A 24,953-nucleotide genomic window follows, 5' to 3' on the forward strand; every position below is an offset into this window, starting at 1 on the left:
GGCCCCCCTGAGGTCCCCAAGCCACGCTTCCACACCCGGGCTCTCCTCCGATCGCTGAGAGCGGAACCAGTCCCGGAAGGGGCCTCCAAGATGGCGGGTCGCCACTCCCGGACTTCCACCCGACTTCACCGGGCACCGCACACCAGCCGTCTCCCGAGGCGGCCGCCGGTCAGTTGCTGACTCTTGGTGTCCCAACACCCTCAATGAGCCCCGGGGGCTACTTCAGGGCCCCCCGACTCCGCAATAATAGCTCGTAAAGGTAGGCGACAGAGGGAGCCCCGCCAGATCGCGTCCGCTCACATCGCCTTGCTAGCCACGCCCCCAACATTCGCCATTTTAAAGACTATGAGCGGATGGAGTTTGCATTACAAATGCTTTTTCAAAATGGCAGCAAGGCGTAGGAAATCAATAAAAGGGGGGTCCATCGGTCCGAAGTTTTGTCCATAGCATTTTAGATCTCATGATACGCTATGGTTGTCTCACCTTTCTTTCTAGCCATGGTACATACGTATAAATGTGAAGACACCTATCAGGCTATAATTCTACCATGGTTTTTTAGAAATGCGTTTTTGTGGTTCTTTGATCTTTGAGCCATAGTCCTCGTTGCACTGCCATCTGCCAAACAGCAGGCCTTTTACTTTGTACATTTTACAACTGATTATGCTGGAAGCATTATTGTGGAAATCTTTGTAGGCTTTTGTTTTAAAAATGTGTTTCAGAGATCTTGGATTGTAGATTAAGAAGCCTCGATGCTCTGTTACCTGCCTGGGCAGCATGCACATCACTTCACTTTCAAAATGTTTATGATGTTATAGCTATTGTTTTTAAGTTGCTGTTGGGGATGATGTACTGTAGATTTAGGTGTTTTTCTTTTTTTCAATAACATTAAATAAAGATACAATGATGATGACTACGTTTGGGTTATAGGTGGTGCTATTAGGGGCATGCACAGTAAAATATAGCATACTAGATTTTTTTGTTAGAATTGCTATTACAAACGGATATAATGGTGTAAATTTGCATACCAGAGAACTATGTTTACATTTCCAATGCATCTCGCGCAGGGCTGTGTGTTTGCTGTTTATGTGAACCAAATAACATATTGCAGAGGATAGCGAATGAGACTTTAAGGGACTGGTCACAGGAACGGCAGTAGACTTCCTGTATTTAATCAATGAGCAGCCTTTGAAGCTACTTTGATATGTCGGCTGTAGTAGTAGTGCAAAGAGGAAAACATTGTTTCCCATCACTGCTCCCCGTTGATAATTGCAATGCATGAACGATTTACCAAAGTATTTTCTGTGTTGATGTATGTGTGCTAGTAGTCTTTTATACTAATTCGTCTCCCCATGATGGAGTTGAGATCTGGATCACTTGTCCTCTGCCAATGCAGGCTCAAGCTGCTCTTGTTGGTTTGATACCCCTTTCCAACCAGGCATTAGGATTTGAGGTTCTTTCCTTATCCTCTTCAGAGAGTACAGGGCCTAGAAGTGTACTTTATCCTGCAACGATAGTTATGGTGAAACTAGTTTGCCTATAGCTATTCCCAGGAACCTTTCAAATGGCACAACATAAAAACTTATGGACCTCTGTACCCCAGGGACATAAAAGTAATGATATCTTGTCTAGTATATTTGCATGTCGGTCTATGTGTCTTTGTTTACACATGTCTCTGTGTGTTTACTTGTGTTTATTCATCTGTTTAAGAATTCTCTATACCTCCACAATCCTTTTCAATCCAAATAATCTGACTAACATATCCACCACTCAAATTACTTTCTTATTTTTCACTATACTAATTCACCACTAATCCTCTGTGGGTACTGAAGTAGCGTGCTACTCACCATAAAAAAGAAAACAAAAACAAACAAAAAAACTTCAAATTCCCCCCCCCCCAATTAAGGGTAGCAAGCCCTACATACCTAATGTACTGCATAGCTAAATACTTCTAAGGTCCAAAAAGCGAGACCATTTGCATTGCAAATGCTTGTTGGTTCAGCTGCTGTGTTGAAAGTTTAGAGGTGATTTGCCATGGAGAGGCCGCAAAAAAAGATGGGTTCGAAAAGGCATTTTCCACATGTTATGTCTTTGGGGAGTTGCCTGAACTGCGGAAGGGAATTACACCGCATTTGGCATAAAGCTATTTGTTGGTCCAGAAAGTATGCTTTTTGTGATTTGGTGTAAATCCATTCAGTAGTTTTTGAGCTATCGAATTAAAAATTATATAGATATCTGGGGGCGCAAGTCTTTGCATTGGACTCGTGGATCCTACTAAAATTTGATTTGCTGCCAAGACTTCAACCAGGAAGTGTTGGCAGCCATCTTGGAACTCAGCTTGAAGCCGAGCCCCACAAACAAAGTCAAAGATAAAGAAAAAGGGGCAGGGTAGGAATAAACTGACAACCCAGATATGGTGGTGGAGGACCTCACTGGGGTTAACAAGCATCTTTTGTTTTTTAATTTTGAAGCAGACTTGCAGGTGGCTCTGCAGCAACTTGTTCTAAAAAAGCTGTGCCTTTTTTTTGTATTTTTAAAATCCCCAGGTGGGCTACATCCTTGGGACATGAAGGAAATTAAGGTGGGGGTTCATGGGGCCCATTCTAGGCGTAATGAATCCCTCAGTGACCGCCACCTTTCCGGGGCAGTAAATACTGGAAATACAGGGGGCCTCACGTGGCCCCTCCCACTGCCCCAGAGACCACCTCCTCCAGAGGCACTTAAGTATTGGAATGCGGAGACCATCCGGCCCCCCAGCTGCCCCGGGGACTACCTCTCTGTGGGGCACATACATTATTGCCCTGGGAACTGCCACCTCCCCAGACCTTTAATAGGAAGGCTGGGGCCCATTTTCCCCGCTCGCAGCTTCAGGGACTGCCAGATCCCTGGGGCACCAGCACAATAATTTAAGGGGTCCGTTGTGGACCCCTGGCCCCGGGATCCACCACCTCCCCAGAGATACATGAAAAAATTAGGGAGGCCATGAGCCTCCCCTCCTGGAGTCCTAGATGGGCCTGGGGAATGCCACACCCCAGGGCCGGCTCCAGCAATGTCCCAGGGTGACCTCACCCGGGACATTGAGGTTTGCTATGGTGCTACAAACAGCCTGATTTCAGCAAGCGACAGAAAAAATGCTCTAGCTGAAAACAGAGCATGTCTGTTTCCCTGTCCGCTGTCAGGCGAGCCGGAAAACACACATTGCTTCATTGCTGCATGTTAGCAGCTCCATGAATCTCAAAGCAATGCTGGCTCTCGCAGGGATAAAACAAGCAAAGGTCTGGCACAGGAAGATGTGTCCCTGGGGCCCAGAATAGCTCAGGGAAGGGGGCGGCAATGCAGCCCCCTTCCAAAAAGTAGAATAATAGAATGAAAAAAAAACAGCGACTCGCTGAAGGCCCTGCTCCCTTTCTCCACCACTCTGCAAATGCGCCTCCTGGCGTGCTGCTGGTTGGGGGATGAAGTCCGCTTGAGTTCTGAGGGTCCTTAGGGGCCAACAAGACCTTCTGTCACTCCAGTAAGCCCCACACAGCGGCATTGCTGAGAGGTGGTGGGAGGCCATTTCACCTTACTTCAGCACTCTGCAAACATGCCTCTCTGCACGCTGCTGGTGGGGGGATGAGGACCCCTTGACTCCTGAGGGCCTCAGTACTAATGGGATCTTCTTCCACCAAGTAGCAGTGCACCAGGAAGTACGTTTCTTGGTACACTACTAGTTTGTGGATAAAGCCCCCTTTGGCTCTTGAGGGTCCTTGGGGGCCGTCTACAACTTCTGTTGCCTCCAGTAAGTCCCACACAGTAGAATTTCTAAGGGGTCTTTGGAGGCCACTCACCCTTTCTCCACCACTCTGCAAACACAGCTCCTGGGGCACTCCTGGTTGTGATGTGTATACTTGGGCATTACACAGCTCTGTGTTGGTGAGTACAACACAGCTCAGTGTAAGGCTGTGTAGGTGGGCAGTGTATATCTCACTACAGGGCTGTGGAGATGGATGGACAGAGCACATCTCAGGGGAGAAATGTGGGTGGGAGCAGAGAACAAAGACAGTAGAAGGGAAGGTAGCAAGAGTGTACAGCTGCAAATAAAAACAGTTTTTTCTTGCTTTCACCACCTGCGCCCCTAAATATGACACCAGCCCTAGTTTTGGTTTCTGTCAGAATTCCTTGTGACCCCCCCCCCCAGCCTACACACTACATATGGCGGTGCTCATTGAAAGCTTCCCAGAATCTAACCATCATTTCTTTGATGCTGACAGAACACATTGAGAGAGGAGAAGCAGAAAATTGTGGCTAAGATTGAGGAACACCGCAGGATTCTGAAAGAGAAAGAGCAGATGTTGTACCAGAGACTGGAGCAGATGGAGAAGACAATTACTGCGGTAGAAGAAGCAAATTTCACCAGTCTGTCCAATCAAATCACTTCTCTTAATGCCCTGATAATTGATCTAGAGAAGAAATGGAAGGAACCAGCGGTGAACCTCCTGAAGGTGAGACAAGACAATACAGAAGTTGTACATTCATATGGTGTGTGAGGCTTTGAATGTATGTGGAGAACATGCATGATCAACAGACCGGGTTAATTTGTTATAATCCAACAAAATATACAGACAAGTTAAATGTACAGCAAATCCTTCTGCTCTGACGGCCCAACGCAATGAACAGACTGATTCAGTACAGAGGAGCCTACTTGTATACTGACAGCCTGACACGGTATAAAGAGTAAGGTAGGTTGGGTCATGTGACTACACAGAGACAGTACTGTATCACGTGACCTCTTTAAGAATATCACAGACTTATCTGTGTCATTTGATTCTTTTCAGAATATCAGACTGTGGAGTGTCAGGTGACCCTACTCAGAATGTCACTTTATCTGCTCTGCTATTTCACCTCTCTACAGAATATCACATGCATACGTGCCAATAGACCCGATTTAGGCAGGAGACTACTGATTTTTCACGCCCAAAGTGGCTTTATTTGAACTGTCTCCCGCCTGAAATTGCTTTTTTTAAAATAGAAGTCAATGAAAATTTTCATTCTCCCAATTTTTTTTTAAATCTTCCACGTCCCTGTCATAAAATGTTGGCATGTATGCAAATATTACAGACTGTGCTGTCCTGTGAACCTGTCTAAATATCACAGACTCTGAGCCGTGTTATGTGGCCCCATTCAAAATGTCGCAGATGGTGCTGTCCCGTGTGATATACAGGATATCACAGATTGTGCAGTGTCACGTTATCCCATTTGAAATATCTAGACAGGACTGGACTGGATCATTTAACCTATTTTGCTGCATCATGTGATCCCACTCGGAATACTACAGTCCGTGTATATGTAGCCCCATTCAGAAAGTCAATAGCTGTATTGTGTCACATGACCCCATTCAGAAAATCACATTGTGCTGTGTCACGTGACCTCATTGTAAATGCAGTTAATGGTTCTTTTATATTGTTAAAAATCTCCCTAAACATCTTTAAAGCAGAGTAAAATATAAATATATTTCAGTTCAGCTCCTAAGCTAAAATATCATGATACTAACACATTTGATACATTCCTCATTAATGCTATTTTGAGGGAACTTAAATAATTAGAGTGAGTACTGGTTGAGACTGACTATAATTTCTACAGTGTATGCAGTTTTGGTCAGTCCCGCTAGCACCGTCCCACCTCCTTATTTACATTTACCGACAAACCATGTGTCCAGATGGAGAAAGAAGTTTCTCGTAAAACGGTCACATTGTGAAACATGGTTACATACTTTGGTACAGCCATATGAACAGCAGGTTTATGCTTTTTAATCCAGTATTGTAATGTAGAAACTGTGCCACTGGCCTTGGTGCAAGCAATGAAAATGGCCTATTTTATTATTATTGGGATAATAAAATGCACCAATTATCTGGGTTCAATGGGTGCTTAAGGACTCTGGGCCTGATTCACTGCACCTGCTGCACCAATGTTAGATACCCCCCTGTTTAATTAGGTTCTGTGCTGATTATACAAAATGTAACTAAGCTCTGGTGCTACTGATCATAAATATTTCCTAACCTGAAATACTTAAGTCCATTAATTTAATAATTTGTTCTTCAAACTGAAAAAAGAAGAGCGAAGTCACATTTTTACGTAAAACATAATGTAATTGCAGAGGCTGTTCCATTCAAGTTTGACTAATTCTCTGAGAGTATTTGGAACCACCTATATTAAATGAAAACACCATGATATAGGATACACAAATGTTTTTTCCTGAGTACTAGTTATACCCAGTTGTAGTGTTGCAGCTTGTATGAGTAGATGTTTTCTAACAGAAACAAGAGACTTAACGATATTACCATGCGCTTTATATAAAATCCTTGTTTATCTACACGCCTACGTTTAATTCCCTACAAGAGCTTTAAAAGTATTTTGGCTTGGTGCACGCTGGAAAAATAATGCCAGCTATTTTTCTGGTATTTCATCAATTATTTCTAGTGGAGAAGTTTTTATGTGGATATGCCGTCTGATGGCAGGAACAAGAGACTTAATACATCAAGGGCCCGATGTAGGTAAACGCGATTTTCCGATTTCAAAATACCGAGGCGGGCCGAATCGGTATTTTGAAATCGGAAAACGAGATGTAGGAAAAAAATACCGATTGAATACCGATTCGGTCGGCATCGGTAATGAGATTCGGTACGTTCCGATTCAGCTCGGTCCGAATCGGAAATTACCGAATCGGCCAACAACGAATCGGAAAACACCGAATCGGCTACCACCGAATCGGATATTTCCGATTCGGCGAATACCGATTCGGTAAAAGCCGATTCGGTAAAAACCGATTCGGCAATCATAGACCCATGGCGAAAAAGCCCATAGGAATGCATTGCATGAACCGATTCGGCTTTTACCGAATCAGATAATACCGATTCGGATTTTAACGATTCGGATATTACCGATTCGGTAAAAGCCGAATCGGCAATAGGCGATTCAGCCAATGAGGTGGCTCCCCCTCCCCCACCCAAACAGGGAGTGGCAACCCTGGCAGGTGCAGCCAATTAAGAAGTTTCTAGAAGTTTCTGGAAAGCCTGCCTGAGCCCAACACACACAGTTAGCAGCAGTGGGAGAAGGAGGTTGCAAACTGAGCAGGAGAAAATGGCAGATCAGGCAGGAAGCCAGAAGTCCTCCCAAAAGAGGAAGCCCAAGTTCACCACCACCGAACTTCAGGTGCTGGTTGAGGAGGTGGTGAGGGTGCACCGCCAGCTCTTTGGCAAGCTGTCCCTCAACGTGCCAGACAGCACCAAGAGGAGATTGTGGGCTGACATCGCCCAGAAGGTCAATGCTGCTGGTGTCACCCCCAGGTCCATTGAGGAACTGAAGAAAAGGTTTTACGACCTCCGCAGCCTCACCAAGAGGAAGCTGGCTGACCTTCAAAGGCAGGCTGGACACACCGGAGGAGGCAAGACCCCGGCGCCACCCCTCACCGAGCTGGAGGAAATTGTCTCCAGCACCATCGAGAGGGAGAGCATAGTAGGAATCGGGACCCTGGACAGCACTGCGAGAGCCACAGCTACAGGTAAGAAGCATGCGCATCATGACACACCCTACCAGACACCTCCCCATTAGACACAATGCATAGGCAAACACCAGCACTGTACTGTCACCAACATACAAGAGACAAGCATCATGGTACATGTAGTCAGCAGAAGTTAGCCAAATATGTCAGTGCAGAATCACAAGACAGGAAACAGTGTGACACAGTGTAAGGAGATGCAAGGACATGTGGAATGCCATAATTGTACTGACTGTAATACATCGGCACTCAGTTTACAAATGCTTCTTTGTACCTAGGGGCACCATCAGGCGGCACCACTGTGACAGCAGAGGGAGCATCAACGTCGAACACTGCTGTCGCAGGGCCAAGCAACAGCCAGGCTGGCCAGGAGGAGGAGGATGAGGATGAGGAAGGAGACACCCCAGGGCTTGGAATGGAGGGAGACCTGGTGATTGATTTCCAACCAGTGCACTCCCCAGTACTGTCCAGCACACCCCCCTTGCAATTTTCACCCGAAAACTCCCCTACAAGGCAGATCATTCCGCCTACACCAGCTCCTGCCACAATCGTGGCCTTGCCACCTGTCCAACCAGTCCTGGGAGCAGGGGCTCAGGGACCTGCCAGCACCACACCCCCACCAGTGGCACCCCAGCCCAGTCAGCAGGCCGGAAGCAGCAGTGCCCAACGCCGTGCCACCACCACCACCACTGCTGCACCAGCACGGGAGGGCAGTGTGTTCCTGGGCCTGGAGGGCCAAATGGTCAAAATCCAGCGCCAACAGGCCAGATCCACCATGGCCTGCCAACGCCAGCTCCTGCAGCACAACATGCAGATGGGGGAGTTGGTGAAGGGTTTCCAGGCTGTTGTGGACAGCAACAAGGAGGTGGCAGCAGGGTTGGGCAGGCTGACCACTGCCATCACCCACTCATCTGCCAGGCAGGAGGAGCATGAGGTTGCAGGCAGGAGGAGCATGAGGTTGCGCGCAGGAGGGATGCCCGGGTGCTCAACCGGGCCATGGCCCGCCTTGCAGCGGCGACCGCACAGCTGTGCCATCGAAGCTCAAATCAAGAATCCGTGCTCAGTCAGCACACGGCTGAGCTCACCAGGGGGATGGCCAGGATCACCACGGCCATGGAGGCCATGTTAATATCAAACGCCGCCTCCAATCCTGCCCTGGACCTGGGTGATGCTGGAGACAGCAGCAGCCGCAGCAGCCCGGCCAGCGCTGCATCTGAACCGCGGAGGAGCACCAGGCGATCCGCTGATGCTGCTGGCCATTCGGAGGGGGCCGAGGGACACCCCAGTGGGTCTGCCAAGCGGGCCAAAAAATAGCCTGACAAGGGGGGATGAGCAAACCAGTACCCTGGACTTTATTTGTTTTTACAGACTCCATTTTTTGATGCACTTCAGTGCTGTAACTGTGGTGCATCACTATTAAAAATTATATTTTCCAAGCAACATTTAGCTGTCTTTGCATCTGTACTCAGTCAGAAATAGTTCTCAGTGATCTCCTCACGTCTGTATCTGCCATCACATGGCGTACACACCCCAGCTGGCTGTGTCAGTGGCACAGCTTCGTCGTCGTCATAGTCCTCGTAGTCAGACAACTCCACCTCAGTGCCCTTCTTGACCGCAAGGTTGTGTAACATTGCACATACAGCTATGATCTTGCAGCAGGTGATGGGGGTATACTGCCTTGCACCTCCACTCTTGTGCAGGCATCTGAATCTACTTTTCCAGATGCCAAAGGTCCGTTCGACAACATTCCTGGTGCGTATGTGGGCCCGGTTATACCTCCTTTGGCTGGGTGTGGAGGGGTTGAGGTAGGGGGTGAGTATGAATGAGCGGAGGGCATATGCACTGTCGCCTGGAAGAGAAAGGGGTCACATTAGACACATGCATACATGTATTACACCTACCTACTATGTGTTATGGGGGTCTGATGATGTGGCTCACCTAGGAGGTATCCTTCTCCAAAATCGCCAGCCATCAGCCGTGCATATATGCCGCTCTGTTGGAATATATAGGAGTCATGGGTACTTCCGGGAAATTTTGCTACCAGGTCTGTGATGGTGCACTTGGCATTGCAGATCACCTGCACGTTGATGGTGTGTGTAGATTTCCGATTGCGGTATATGTATTCGGTGTCCGCTGGTGGGCAAATCGGAATATGCGTGCCATCTATGCAACCGATGATTTGGGGAAAGTGTGCCATCTGGTAGAAGTCCGCTTTGGTTTGTAGCAGTTCTGCGTGGGTTGCAGGGAATGAGATGTATTGGTCCATCCTGTCTATCATGGCGTCAAGGAATATGTGGAAGAACCTTGACAGGCTGCTCTGGCTCACCCCTCCTGCTGCTGCTACTCCACTTTGATAGCTGCCAGACGCTACCAGGTGTAGGCTGCATAGCAGCTGGACGTGCGCAGGGATGGCGTGTGCCCTTGGGGTGTGGTGGTCCAAGTATGGCTTAAGGTCCATGATGAGCTCAAGTATGGTGTCAGAGTCCAGCCTGTATCTCTGTAGGATCTCAGCCTCAGTGAGCATGAACAGGGTTATCCTCTGTCTGTAGACCTGTTCATTTCTTAGCCATTCCCTCTGTCCTTCCTGCTGTAGCCGTAGCCGCCTCGCAATGACATAGAAAGCTGCCATCCTGCAAGTTGCAATGCATTTTGGGACTGTTTATATGGGTTGGAGTTGGTTACCACCTGATTGCAATCCATGGTAAATACCGAGTGAATTCTACCGATTTTGAGCCGATTTCGGTGTTTCTGTGCCTCCCTACATCTCCCCAACTGTCGGAATCGGGGAATTTCCCGATCGGAGATTCATACGAATCGGCATGTTTTCCGATTCGGATCATGTCCGAATCGGTATTTTTTCCGATTCGGTACATGGACCGAATCGGTGATTTTCCGATTCGGTGTCACTTACGATTCGGTTCTTGGACCGAATCGGTGATTTTCCGAATCGGTGTCACTAACGAATCGGTACAAGGACCGAATCGGTGATTTTCCGAATCGGTGTCACTAACGAATCGGTACAAGGACCGAATCGGTGATTTTCCGAATCGGTGTCACTAACGAATCGGTACAAGGACCGATTCGGTCTTTGTAACCGATTCGGTGTTTTTCCGAATCGTTACATATCCGATTTTCGGTATGTACGTATCGGATTCTTTCCCATTCGGTACTCATTCCGAATCGGTTTTCTATCCGATTCGTTCTGTTTTTGGTTCCCTACATCTCGATGGCTGTTTACCGATCGGTAAGGGCCAAAAATCGGTATTTTCGGCCAATACCGATCGGTAAAGCCCTACCTACATCGGGCCCCAAGTATTCAGAATATCACAAACTGTACTGTCATCTGCCCTCTTTCTGAATTTCAAACCTCTGCTGTCTTGTGGGTCCATTTGGGATATCACAAGCTGTGCTGTGTTATGTAACCCTATTCAGAATACCAAATACTGTGTGTGTGTTGAGGTATGACGTCAGCACCCTTGTGGCTCCTTGTGCGAGATTCTTGCATGTGTTCAACTGAACTGGAATTTACACCTTACGTTATTCGTAAACTGCTGCCAGAATTAAAAATCTGTGTGGAAACTAATGTCCTTCTGCCTGTTCTTCTGTTTTGCAGGATGTTAGAAGCACCCTGGACAGGTAAGGCTGGTTGATTGTCCTCCTCTCAGTGTGCAAGGAGCAGGTCTGTCTGTGGTGTGGAAATGTCAGTGCTGAGCTCACACAAATACACTCTGCAGTCAGAGCAGTACTACCTCATACAATCATTATATGTAGATCACCTCGTAATACTCTAAAGTTTTTCAAAAGCTCTAGACAGTGTTGAGGTCCCTCAGCTAATTCTCAAAACATCCAGGGCCCAATTCTCAAAGGTAAACTTAGACCTGATGTCTAAGTTTAGACTTGAAGTCTGACATTAGACCTTAAGTCTAAGAGCCTGATTCACAAAGGGCCTCCGCACTCTTTGCGGAGACCATGCAGTCATGGCAGGTTCTCCCCCCATCGTGGAGAGATCACCGCACTGCAGCTTCTCATTTTGGAGATTCCGCAATAAGTGTGGAGATCCTGCAATAACTGTGGGGTCACCGCCATGAGTGCGGAGGCTCTTTGTAAATCAGGCCCTGAGTTAACATCCAAGGGTTTAATTCACAAAGGTAAACTTGGACCTGAAGTCTAAATTAGACCTGAAGTTTAACTTTAGACCTGATGTCAGTAACATTCAGTGTCTAAAAAATGCACATGAAGGAATGGCACTCGTCGGAATACTTTTTCAATGTGTGCTTACTTTTATTTTTACTCCTTCTTTAGTAATATCTCTTCAGTCCTCAAAGGGCTCCTCCATTCCTCCTAACCCCAACTCTGTTCCTCAGATCTGCTCTCATGGGGAGAAACCTTTTTTGGCCATCAATGACTTCCATTCAGCCCACACCATCCTCGGAGGTCAGCATCAAATCAATCCTCGAACCTTTGAATATGTTCCAGACCACTCACTTCTGGCAACAAAGGCAGGGAAGGGAGGGATATAGACTAAAATATTCTGAAAGTGAGAGATTGTGAAAAGAGAACTTGAGGTAGAAGACAAGACATAGGTGGTTAAAAAGGAAGGAATTGAGAATGAGGGAGAAATACAGAGAGAGGTGGAAACGAGGCATGTAGATACAGGCAGGAATTGGGCAGGGGAGTATTTGCTTGTTAATGGCACCATTTCACTTTTGTAACTGCCCTGGACTGAATATCCGGTGCATGTGAGTTAGAATAATCTGAAAACAGTTTGAGGCCTAACTGAGGGGGTAATCCTCCAATACATAACATAATGGCACCTTGTAGCAGATCACAACAACAAGCAATAGAAGAAAAGCAGAGAATCAATCCTGGGGAGTTGATAGAAGCAGCCATTTAGAGGTATTTAAACAAAAGGAGACTCCAAGATGCTGGAGCTCAGGGACTCAAAAGTGCAGGATCTCAAAGACCCCAAGGTGCAGGACCTCAAAGCCACCAATGTAAAGGGCTTGATGAATTCCAGGGTGCAGAACTTCAGTGAGTGAATTGTGCGGTGTTCCAGTGATTCATGGGTACAGGAATGCAGAGAATTAATGTGCAGAATCCCAGAGACCCTAAGATTTAGAATTTAAATTATTCCAATATATAGCTGTTTAGAGATGTCGAGGCCTTAATTTATTCCAAGATCCAGGGATACAGGGATCCAATGTACAGAATTCCAGAGATTCCACGATACGGGATCCAGAAATTCCAAGATACAGGGATCCAGAAATTCCAAGATACAAGGAAACAGACATTCCAAAGTACATAACTGCAGAGATTTCAAGTATCATGACTGTAGAGATCTCAAGGTGTACAATTTCAAGATACAAGATCTCTGGGATTTAAGTGCAGGGTGTTAAAAGATTCTAGTGTGCAGGGATCCAGAGATTCCACAGTGTTAGATTTTAAGGATCCCAAGTTATAGGAGCTGAATGATTTGAAGGTGCAGGTCATTTAGTAATTCCAGTTTGACGACTTTTACAGACAAGGTGCAGGGTTGAGGATTTTTCAAACTCTTATAGTCATTCAGTACTACTGAGATTTTCATGTGCAGGACGTCTAAAAGAGAAAGGGACACATTGTTGAGAGAGACAGAGATTCAGAAATATATATATATATATATATATATGCGGCATAAACTCCTTCCGAAAAAAGAGAAAGCAGAGACCCAGGGGAAACTTTGGAGGATTTTATTGCAGGTAATGGCGGATGCATTTCTGGCTGTTGTTGTGCCTTCTCCAGCGCCCGAAGCCTCCAAAGGAAAAGGTCACTGAGCTGAATAGTCCGCCTCTCTTTTGAACTCGATGTATCGAGTCCGCACCTCCCCCAGTTACGTGACTGTCGGCACACCTGTGTAGCATCCCGCATGGTAGGGAAAACTACAGGTCCCAGAGTCCCTTGTCAGTGGACCTAGGAAATTGGTGCTGGGGGGATGAAAAAACGTGAATCACCTTGTGCGTGAGTGCGGGAACGGAGCAAAGTGAATCCCAATAAACAAAACAAAATGTGATGCTTTGTTTTAGCAGCTTTACTGTCCACAACTGAGCCTCCTCTGCTCCCCAAGTACGCCTCAGCCTCCGGTTGCAGGTGTCCATTGAGCAGGGGCGACGAGGACAATGCCTGCAGCCCACAACGAGGTTAGGTAAACCTCATCGCTGCCATTTTTCTTCCTGCGCTCAGAGGCGGGTGAAGGACTGTCCAAATCACTCTGGTCCGACGAAGAGCTGAAAACAGCACAAGCCTGTGTTGTCCAAACCCAAGGTGATGCGGGGTACTCTGTGAAGGCGTCACAGGCTGACGCGTAAAAATGTGCGGCATAAACTTCTTCCGAAAAAAGAGAAAGCAGAGACCCAGGGGAAACATTGGAGGCTTTTATTGCAGGTAATGGCGGATGCATTTCTGGCTGTTGTTGTGCCTTCTTCAGCGCCCGAAACCTCCACAGGAAAAGGTCACTGAGCTGAATAGTCCGCCTCTCTTTTGAACTCGATGTATCGAGTCCGCACCTGCCCCAGTTACGTGACTGTCGGCACACCTGTGTAGCATCCCGCATGGTAGGGAAAACTACAGGTCCCAGAGTCCCTTGTCAGTGGACCTAGGAAGTTGGTGCAGGGATCCAATGTACAGAATTCCAGAGATTCCACGATACGGGATCCAGAAATTCCAAGATACAGGGATCCAGAAATTCCAAGATACAAGGAAACAGACATTCCAAAGTACATAACTGCAGAGATTTCAAGTATCATGACTGTAGAGATCCCAAGGTGTACAATTTCAGGATACAAGATCTCTGGGATTTAAGTGCAGGGTGTTTAAAGATTCTAGGGTGCAGGGATCCAGAGATTCCACAGTGTTAGATTTTAAGGATCCCAAGTTATAGGAGCTGAATGATTTGAAGGTGCAGGTCATTTAGTAATTCCAGTTTTTACAGACAAGGTGCAGGGTTGAGGATTTTTCAAACTCTTATAGTCATTCAGCACTACTGAGATTTTCATGTGCAGGACGTCTAAAAGAGAAAGGGACACATTGTTGAGAGAGACAGAGATTCAGAAATATATATATATATATATATATATATATATATATATATATAGAGAGAGAGAGAGAGGGAGAGAGAGAGAGAGAGAGAAAAGGAGAGAGAGAGAGAGTGACCTACAGATGCAGGAGAGGATTAGTAGAAGATCGTGAGGAATACATTGAAGGAGAATGTGCATGTGATTATTCACATCTGCCTTTAATATCCCAAGAACTGTGAGAGAAAGGGACAATCAAAGCCGGAGCGTTAGCAAGAGAGAGAGAGAGAGAATGTGTGTGTGTGTGTGTGTCTAGTGACAACTTTTATTTAGTTGTAAAGAGAGACAGAGAGATACAGATGCTGAGATATATATGAAAAGAGTTTGAGTGTAGCAATTATACACAGTATGTGTGCTGTTAGAATCACAGAGAGAGAGTGGGGGATGAGAGAGAGTAAAACAAAGTAGAGACAGTGTATCACAGTGCGTGTGAGTATTTCCGTATGTACTAATAAGGAATGTTCTGAGTTACCTTCGGGATCCCTGGAGCTTTCTGAATGAAAGGGAAATAAGGGGAGATAAGCAGAGAGCCTGAGAGAGAGAGAGAAACACAAAGATATGTCAGAGAGGAAGAGAAAGTGACACAGGTGATCAAATAAATAGACAGAAATGGCGATGGAGGGAGAGAGAGCGAGAGAGAGGGGAAAGGTTGTATGTGTTGAAAGCTGAGTTTTTCACTTTTTCCTCCAAGAACCTACAGCTTGTTCTTTCTTGCATTAATCCCTGCTAGTTTCTGAACAGAGGGGTATCACAGCAGAAGGGATAGTCTGTGACACATTTTATACCCTTGTAGCTGCTCTTGTGTGCGTATGTGTGCGTGCGTATAGTATGAACAACATGAACAACAAAAATAACCTAGGAGGCCTATAAGCCAATTATTCTGGCCCAACTGGCATGATTCCACTATGTCAGTAGGTGCTACAGTCACCATTAAGCAAATTCTAAGGAGCAAGAAAAAAGAGAAACACGTGTGCAGAGAACACAGACTACAAATCATAGAGCTCAGTCAAAAACTGGTCAACAAAATCCAGATCATCTCATAGTGGATAACCATCAAACAGACCAGGTGATCAGTCCTATCATTTGGTCGTCCAAACTGTGACCTGGCAGGTCCTTTGATCATCGAGACCCCATGCCACACAGTCAGTTGTTGGTACTGAATCAGGTCCACAGTCGGCTATGAACCACCACTTGGTGGCCAGTTTATGATGGTAGAGAAAGGTAGTGAAAACACAGTGCAACAAACCAGAAGTGGTGAATTTAAAATAGGGTGATATGTCTAAACAAACTATTTAATGAAAACAAGTCACATCCCCTCATTAAAAAACAGGAACAGCGCAAACGATGGAACAAATGACTGTCGAAATTTGGTGCCAACATGTTTCTGCCTACCGGGCAAAACATCCCTTGGATTTCATCAGGGCTACTGCTCTTGAATTATTTCTACTGTTGTAAATGTGTGAAATGAATAATACACTAACCAAATAAGTGAAAGAAATATAGTAACTGTTAGGAACGATACAACCTGTACCTACAGTTATGTACTCATCCCCCTTGTCAATGGATATCAAATGTGATCTGAGGAAAAAATATATATTTCTCCTAATAATACCATATGTTACATGATTCACAGGCACATGAGCTCCCATCGTCTCTTATATATAAATGAATAAATAAATTTTGCTCACCCAGAATGACAGGGAACTGGACCTCACCTCACCTGGACTCTGTTCAGGTATACGAGGCCCCGCATTATGGATCAAATAAATGCAAACAGGGGGAAGGCATCAAATCTCCACTGATTATGTAGAATCCAGAGATACCTATCTATATTCCCTGCTATATGTATCATATTTATCCACAATTAAACTCAATGACAGAGCAACCCCCAATCTCTGGAAGACACCCCATAGACCTGCATTGCAAAAACGCCTGTCTTTCATCCCAAACGCGCACAATTCATCCTAAAATGGCAAAGTTATCTCCCTTGAAGATAAATCGCAGGAAGCAATGCTGTTGTGTTAACTCCTTCAGCCTATAATGAGTTATTCAGTCCATTTAGTAATCAAATCACTCCTGCTCATAACTAATATCCCAAGAACTGTGAGAGAAAGAGACAAACCAAGCCGGAGCGTTAGCAAGAGGGAGAGAGAGAGAATGTGTGTGTGTGTGTGTGTGTGTGTGTGTGTGTGTCTAGTGACAAGTTTTATTTAGTTGTAAAGAGAGACAGAGAGATACAGATGCTGAGATATATATGAAAAGAGAGTTTGAGTGTAGCAATTATACACAGTATTTGTGCTGTTGGAATCACAGAGAGAGAGTGGGGGATGAGAGAGAGTAAAACAAAGTAGAGACAGTGTATCACAGTGCGTGTGAGTATTTCCGTTCGTACTAATAAGGAATGTTCTGAGTTACCTTCGGGATCCCTGTAGCTTTCTGAATGAAAGGGAAATAAGGGTAGATAAGCAGAGAGCCTGAGAGAGAGAGAGAAACACAAAGAGATGTCAGAGAGGAAGAGAAAGTGACACAGGTGATCAAATAAATAGACAGAAATGGTGATGGAGGAAGAGAGAGCGAGAGAGAGGGGGAAGGTTGTATGTGTTGAAAGCTGAGTTTTTCACTGTTTCCTCCGAGAACCTACAGCTTGTTCTTTCTTGCATTAATCCCTGCTTGTTTCTGAACAGAGGGGCATTCACAGCAGAAGGGATAGTCTGTGACACATTTTATACCCTTGTAGTTGCCCTTGTGTGTGCATGTGTGCGTGTGTATAGTATAACATGCCAAGTCCTTTCCTGAATGAGCTCTTGTGATTACAATATTTTATTTTGAATAAGCGGATGTATGTGGTATTGCTTTTCAGACCCTGTAGCCTCTGCATGTTCTGTAACACTAAAATGATTTGTGTGTCTCTCTAGATGTGAGGGGGTGAAGTTTCAGGGTCCAGAGAAGCTGAAGAAATATAAAGGTAAGTGGACTTGAGCTGAATATAATTCTATTGTAGAGTCCACACTGCTGGGCCGAATCACAAAGGGCCTCTGCACTTGTGCAAAAACCACAGATGATGGACAGAATACAGAACAATGTCATACATTCACCTCAGTAAAGAGATCTGGGCCTAAATCATCGTTTTTTTGCTCACCATGCCATTCCAGTTTGAAGCCAGCAAATCAGTCTTGACGCTGTGCCCCATGGGAATAGTCCAGCCCGAACTGCCAAGCCAGGTCCTCCCTCGTGGTGGCAGAGGCTGCACTCATGGCGAGGGCCCGCACTTGTGGAGAGACGTCCTCACTGCATTGTCTCATTGCGGAGGTCCCACCACAAGTACAGGTCCCTTGCCACTAGTATGGGCTCCCACCACGACTGTGGGTCCTATGCACTGAGTGCGGAGGCCTTTTGTGAATCTGGCCCTGTAACTTTCAGTAGACTTCCACTATTTAAAACTGGGCCGACGTGTGACAATTCTCGCCCTCACACATATCTTTGATAAGTACTGATGTAATTTCAGAAGCTCTCGCCTTAGTCCAGAACAGAGTCAATGAAAATGACTGTCTGATAGAAACATCTAGCTGCAGATTCCTTACCTCTCAACTCCATCGTCAGGCTGGATCCGGAAGATTTTTTTTAGCAGTACCCCTGCGTGCCGGTAGGTGGCATCGGTCAACTCTGCGTGACATCATCTTCATCGTGTGCGCCTTTGTCAATATAATCGCCACTCCGTAAAGCTATCATCAGTTCTTTTCTTTCAGCTCCAGCCAGCGCTGATCCGTTGAAGAGAGCTACCCCTGTCATTTTTTGACAGACTTTTTTCGACCTCTTGTCTACTTTGTTGGTGCATTGGAGTCATGTCGAGCTAGAAGATGTCTGGGTTCAAGCTGTGCCACGTCAGTCACCGCGCCATGTCGTCACAGACCTCCATTTAGTTTGTCTCTGGTGCCTGGAGCATGACCATGACTCCAAGTCATACCCGACTGCCCGGCCATAGTGCTGAACGCTTGAGGGAGCTGTCCCTAAAGCTTCTTGCGGCCCGGCATTCTGCACCGCGGAGGTCACCCTGTTGGTCTCGATTCCGGTCCAGGTCTCGTTGAGAGGAAAGTTTGAGCATCGCTTTTAGTGAATTGAAGACCTCTTCATTGAAGTTGTTGCAGTCAGCTAAGAGGCCCCACAAAAAGCACAGAAAGTCAAAGCATTCTATTTGGGTGGCCTGACCCAGCTGGCGCGCATGCGTGCCCCGCAGGCTCAGAGGAAGGAGGGGTTCCTGTGGATCCCATGCTGGCAGGTATGACCCTGGTGCCACAGCCTGTGAGTTAACGCATTCCCGGATCCGGACCAATGCCAGTCACACCTCTGCAGCGACCATCCCTGGCGTTGCGTCCAGCGCTGAAGTCCTCTGCGTCGCCGGCGTCCACCAGAAATGCTTCCCCGATTCTCATACCCGACGACATTAAGCCATTCGGGCATCCACCGACGCCAGGACTGGCTTCAAATGAGCAGTCGGCTCCATGCTGTTCACCCTGCCCAATTCTGAAGGGTTAGGGATGGGGGAAAATGATTGCAAGGGGGAACAGGATCCCTTAGAAATCCCGCACCAACAAGATGTGGACTGGTAAGAGGGACTGGGTGATAACAGTGGTTTGAACACCTCCCCAGAATCTGACATGCATTACCCTCTTACCCTGGCCATGGAGGAGAGAGCATCTTTTGCCAGGGTGGTGCTTAGGACTGGGAATGGATATTGGAAAAGAAATCAAGCCCTTATTTTGGCATAACCACATGCAACCCAAACACAGGCATGGCTACTTCCATCCGTTCACCAAACGTCACAACGATTTCCTGGAAAACCAACTTAAGCCCTTAGGGACTTCCCCTTGCTTGAATATTGATTTCTCCAAGAACTCAGTTAGTTTTACAATGACCATCTATTCCTTAGGGGTTCATTCATGATGTTCATATGCCTGAATTTACGTCAAACCAGGCATTCCTAAACACCTTCAAGGTATAAATATGCCTTCACTTGCTATAGCAAAGCACAGTGGTTCAGAGCAGATCGACAGCCTACTTGCCCGACGCAGCTCGCTACAGCAAGTGCCGAAGGAAGCTGACTTTCAAGCTGACGCACTGATCAGGAAGCTGCCATCCTCTGCTGAGAAATCCAGCTCCAGTGTTTCTGACTCCGCTTGCAGGGTGTTGGGAAATCGAGTTTCGAGAAAGAGATACCAGACCTCCTTTATTCCAAGGTATGGAGCTGATAAGAACCTGGAGAATTCTTTGGTAGATTCTTAGCAACACTAAACCTATGATAAACAATACTTACTTCTTCCCTCGTACTAAACTTAGGCTAGGTACATTGGGGTAGGCGTGTTTTAGACGCACCAGTTGAGTATTTTAGCCTGTGTATTTATGTATGTATTTTTAAATGGCTTAGAAACCATACAATGTTCTTACAGTATTATTGTATAATACTATTCTCGCTGTACGCATTATACTTTGCATTCGGTCTAACGACTGTAGCAGTCCAACTCTCTTGCAGGAGAAAGAAGACTGTTCAATGAACCTTTTATTGAAAATGCCTGTCTCACAATTTCTCTACAGAACTCTGTAGAAACAAAGCATGCATAATTGACTGAGTGAAATACTTATCTATTGTTTCCGCGACTCTGATAGATATATTCTTATTCTTGGGTAACAAAGTTGTCATGTTTATGCAGTTGTCAGAAACTAATCCCTTCTTGTGAATTCGAGAACATTTCTAGTGACCTCTGAGCTAGCTGGCACACACACAATTGAGTCTGGTACATTTGATAGAGACCTATTGACTTAAGTCTTATGTCAAATAGGCAGAGCCTATTGGGAATATAGGAACTACACTACAGTACAGTAGACTGTCTGCAGTGTGCGCGTTAGTAGAATGAGCTGTCCAGAGCAGTTTACCATCTAGAACAGTTGGTGCTTTAGAACCATGTACTGTCTGCAGTGTGCTTGGTAGTAAATTGTACTATATATTTTGTAGCACAGAGATCTGTCTAGCAGTGTTCTGTGTATACAGTGGCCTTATATTGCAGTATTCTGTCTGCACTGCGCTCAGAGGGACAAATACCTTTTTTCGTGCAGTCAAGCATTTGGTGCAGTTTCCTGTCTCCTACAGTTGACGGGACAGTGTGCGCAATAGCCCAGTGTTCTAGCTCCAGCACTGTGTAATGCCTAGTACAATGGGAGCTCCTGCACAGTTTCCTACCTAGTACAGTGGACACCTAGCACAGTGTATACATCCTGCAGAATGTTCTGTAATGCAGTCACCTTTTTCAGCACAGTGTATCACCTGGATGTGATGTGATGTGATGAGACATTTCTATAGCGCGCTACCACTCCAAGGAGCATCTTGGCGCTGGACTCCTTATTACCAGCAGATAACCACAACTGGACTTCCCATGTTTGTAGGGGGATCATAGCAAGGCTTTGCAGCCTGTGTCTGACAGTGTGTAAATCCATGTTTTCAGCATTTTCCTGAACCTTTCCTGAAGCATTTTCCTGAACCTGAACCAGCATTTTACTGAACTAGATAGAACCGTCCTGAGCACGGTTCTGTCTAGTACAGTGAACGTGTAGTACAGTTTGTACTGTCTCAAGTGTTCTGTAGTACAGTGACCTTTTTCAGTACTGGTGCAGGGTTCTGTCTAGTACAGTGTGCGCCTAGTACAGTGTGTACTGTCTGCTGTGTATTCTGTAGTGTAGTGACCTTTCTTAGTGCAGTCCACAATCTGGTGCAGGGTCCTGTTTAGTACTCTGGACGCCTAGTACAGTGTGCACTGTCTACATTGTGTTTTGTAGAACAGTGACTTTTGTAGTGCAGTCTACCATCTTGTGTACTATAGTAACCTTTCTTAGTGTAGTCCACACTCTGGTGCAATGTTCTGTCTAGTACTCTGGGTCCATAGTACAGTGTGTACCATCTACAGTGTGTTCTTTAGTACAGTGACAGTATCCTAATTTCAGATAGGTGGTGTCTACTGTAGTGCACAGTACAGTGTGCGACTTTCAGATAGATGCTGTCTAGTACAGTACAGTGCACTTTGATCTTTCAGATAAGTTCTGTACAGATAGTTTTGCCTTCTGTCAATTACCTGAAAATAAACTACAAATAACAATTATTTGAGTTATTTGTGTTCATTATATCTCTAATTATGTATTCCTATCTGCAGTGATGTTGACTCTGGATCCAGACACAGCGCATCCGAAGCTCCACCTGTCTGAAGAGGGGAGACGTGTGACATGGACAGACACAAAGCAGCCCCTGCCAGACACCCCCAAGAGATTCAGCTGCTGGTGTGTGCTGGGGAGCGAGGGGTTCACCACAGGCAGACATTACTGGGAGGTGCAGCTGCTGGAGGAGAGGACTTCGTGGACTGTGGGAGTCGCAGCAGAGTCTGTGGAGAGGAAGGGACGGATCACATGGTCACCCGAGGGGGGAGTCTGGGCTGTGGAGAGAGGGTGGAATGATCAGTACTGGGCTCTCAACTCCCCTCTGACCCCTCTGTCCCCTCGTGAGAAGCCCCTGAAGCTGGGGGTGTATCTGGACTACGAGGGGGGGCACTTGTCCCTGTACAATGCAGACTCCATGGAGCTTCTCTACACTTACCCAAAGGCCCCCTTCCTTCACAAGCTCTTCCCAATCTTCAATTTCTGGGGGGAAGCAGAGATGAGGTTGGTGTAGGAACTGCAGCTCCCCTTCCCCCAGGATCAGAGCGGAGGCTGGTGTAGGAGCTGAATCCCCCAAGAGACGGGTCCGAGGCTGGTGTAGAAGCTGCAGCCCCCCCCCCAGAATCAGAGCTGGGGCTGGTGATGAAGCCCATTCCCTCAAAGGAGCAAGGCGGAGGCTTGTGTAAGAGTTGAAACCCCTAAGGAGGAGAGCCAAGGCGGGTGTAGGGGCTGCAATACCCCCTCCCCCTGTAGAATGTGTGTGTGAGGTAGGGGAATAGCTCCCCTGATGGTACCTTATGGGGCAGGGCTCGTGTCTACGACTCCTGGGTTTTGGGAGGTGTGTTATCTTATATATGGTCTATGAGAGAGGGGTCACGACATTTCATCTCCCAGCTCTGCCTAAATTCAGGCTCTGCTACCTCCTGTCACAGACACTACTGGTTCCAAACACAGGCATTGGTGACTCCAGAATACAGGCGCTGCTGACTCTAGTCACAAGCACTGCTAACTTTAGTCACAGGCACTCCTCAGTCTAGAAACATACACCTCTGTCTCATTTAAGATAATGGTAACTCCAGACACAGGCGCTCCTGACTCCAGGCACTGCCCACTATGTTACAGATAATCCTGACACCAAGCACAGAACTCACTACTAAACAAAGAGAGAGTAAGGGTATAGCAGATCACTCTCGTACCCCCAAGAAATGACTACAAAAACAACTAGAGAGTGATAGAACAAACCACACTTAAAAAGTGCTAGTTGGACCTTGAATAAAATAGTTTACTGTCACAACTACGCACTTTTTAATTTGCACTCACATAGCACTTTTTGGTTTCTTCACGTTTGCACCCTCAACACTCACAACAACCAGCTCCGCTGCAAAACAGGCGTTGTAGCACACTGGAAAGACGCTAGGTCTTTCCAGTGGGAACCCAATGATGAAGCATGTCACCACTAGGTGGTGAGTGAGGGTTCTTACAAAACCTCTTTTGGTTCTCCTTCACCTTCTGTCTATTTCTTGCTTTCCACCTTAATTTCTTGTTAAGTGTGGTTTGTTCTATCACCAAGCACAGAACACCTCGTCTTCAGTTCAACAAATGCTGAATCCCAAGCACAGGCACTTCTGGCTCAGTTACAGATAACACTGACTCAAATACAGGCACTGCTAACTCTATTACAAATAACACTGACACCAGACTCAGGTACAACAGACTCCTTTCACAAGCACTCCTGATTCCAAACATATATACTGCTACCTTCAAGCACTTCCGAATCCAAGCACATGTTAAATCATTCCTAATTAAGCCGTGGAAAACTGTGGACTCTGTTCTATCCTGCCATCCTTGGAGCCCTGCCTGTCCCCTGAAGGAGCCTCTTGACCAGCGCTTTCCCGAGGCCGAGGAACCCTAAGGTCATCGCAGGTACTCTTGGTCAGCGAGGACGGGGCCGGGACTGAGAGGCCCAGCATTCCGGGCGGCCAGGCAATCGCCGCAGCTGGAGCCTCTTCCTCACCCCACCTCTTCCTATTTAATTCCTCCTATCTCCGCGCATGCGGGACGCGCGCAGGACGAAGACCAGGGCGTAGCCCGTCAAAGGGCGCGCCGTTTGAGGCCGTTAGAGGACCAGACCGGGCAACCCCCCTAAGTTTTTGCTCAGCAGAACATCTCAATCCCAAATCCTTGCCTGGTTACCCTGAAGTACGGCGCGATCGACATGACAACTAGGGAAACAAGAAGCAAGGCGGCCACCATGGTCACAGGTACTTTGGACAGTTTTCTTGCTAAGGCTAATACTGTGGTAAACAAGGTTCTCACTGTCCTAGAAAAACAAATAGCAGAAGGGATGGAAAGCTCGCACCTAGTTTCCCCGGGCTCATCTTTGAACGTTAGATCGTCACAACTGCTGGATGCTACACACTTATCACTTATGGATAGCATCAATCAAACTATAGAGTCAGTTCTGCAGTAGTTGAGGACACCATCCAACTCACATAGGGATCGAGACTCAGTTCATACCATCGATGGGGCGGCATCTTCTCCGACTCCACAGATAGTTTTATCTAGTGACATGGGGAATGCTTCTACTGCAATAGATCACATGGGTCTTCGAGAGGACGCTGTCCCGAAAAGGAAAAGATTGAGGAAGTCCAAAGGTGCCAAAAGGGCTAAAGTAGATCCCATTGCAGACACCGCTGATGACAGCACTGATGCCCCAGGAACATCTTCCGCCGTGAGTGTTACTGAAACGGCGAGCCCTGTACTCCCCACCCCCAACCTCATACCTCTGCGTACTGGTCCATTCATCTTTGAAGGGGGACTTTCAAACACCGCGGAGCACATTATCTGCTCAATCACTGACATTATTAAAAATCTTTTGGATCCCCTCTCGATTAAACTGGACTGCATTGAGGCTAGACTTCTAGCAATAGAAAAATTAAGTGGGTTTAGGGCGGATCAGCAAGGGTTGCGATTAAGTACCAATGGAGCAAATGGGGCTAATGGTGGGATTTCTCTCCCGCCTAGTGCTTCTACTACTGTGGTTTCAATCCTGCCAACTACCCTTTCCACGGAGAACGTTCCCACAATCACCCCATCCCAACCTGTCCCTGTACCTCTCC

At 46.6% G+C, this 24,953-nt stretch overlaps 1 protein-coding gene across 1 annotated transcript in view; it reads left to right on the forward strand.

Annotated features, from left to right (window-relative positions):
• LOC147724958 (E3 ubiquitin-protein ligase TRIM39-like) overlaps positions 1 to 22,799 on the forward strand; it is a 113,332-nt gene extending 90,533 nt beyond the window's left edge. The window contains exons 3-6 of the mRNA XM_086967094.1: positions 4,251 to 4,481; positions 11,148 to 11,170; positions 17,556 to 17,605; positions 21,837 to 22,799. Of these exons, the coding sequence (XP_086823220.1) occupies positions 4,251 to 4,481; positions 11,148 to 11,170; positions 17,556 to 17,605; positions 21,837 to 22,348 (816 nt within the window). The 3' untranslated portion in view covers positions 22,349 to 22,799. The remainder of the gene's footprint in view (positions 1 to 4,250; positions 4,482 to 11,147; positions 11,171 to 17,555; positions 17,606 to 21,836) is intronic.
• Positions 22,800 to 24,953: the final 2,154 nt, after the last annotated feature.

Source organism: Lissotriton vulgaris, chromosome 4_1 (genome assembly GCF_964263255.1).
Source record: "Lissotriton vulgaris chromosome 4_1, aLisVul1.2, whole genome shotgun sequence".
In the NCBI taxonomy this organism is placed as follows: domain Eukaryota; kingdom Metazoa; phylum Chordata; class Amphibia; order Caudata; family Salamandridae; genus Lissotriton; species Lissotriton vulgaris.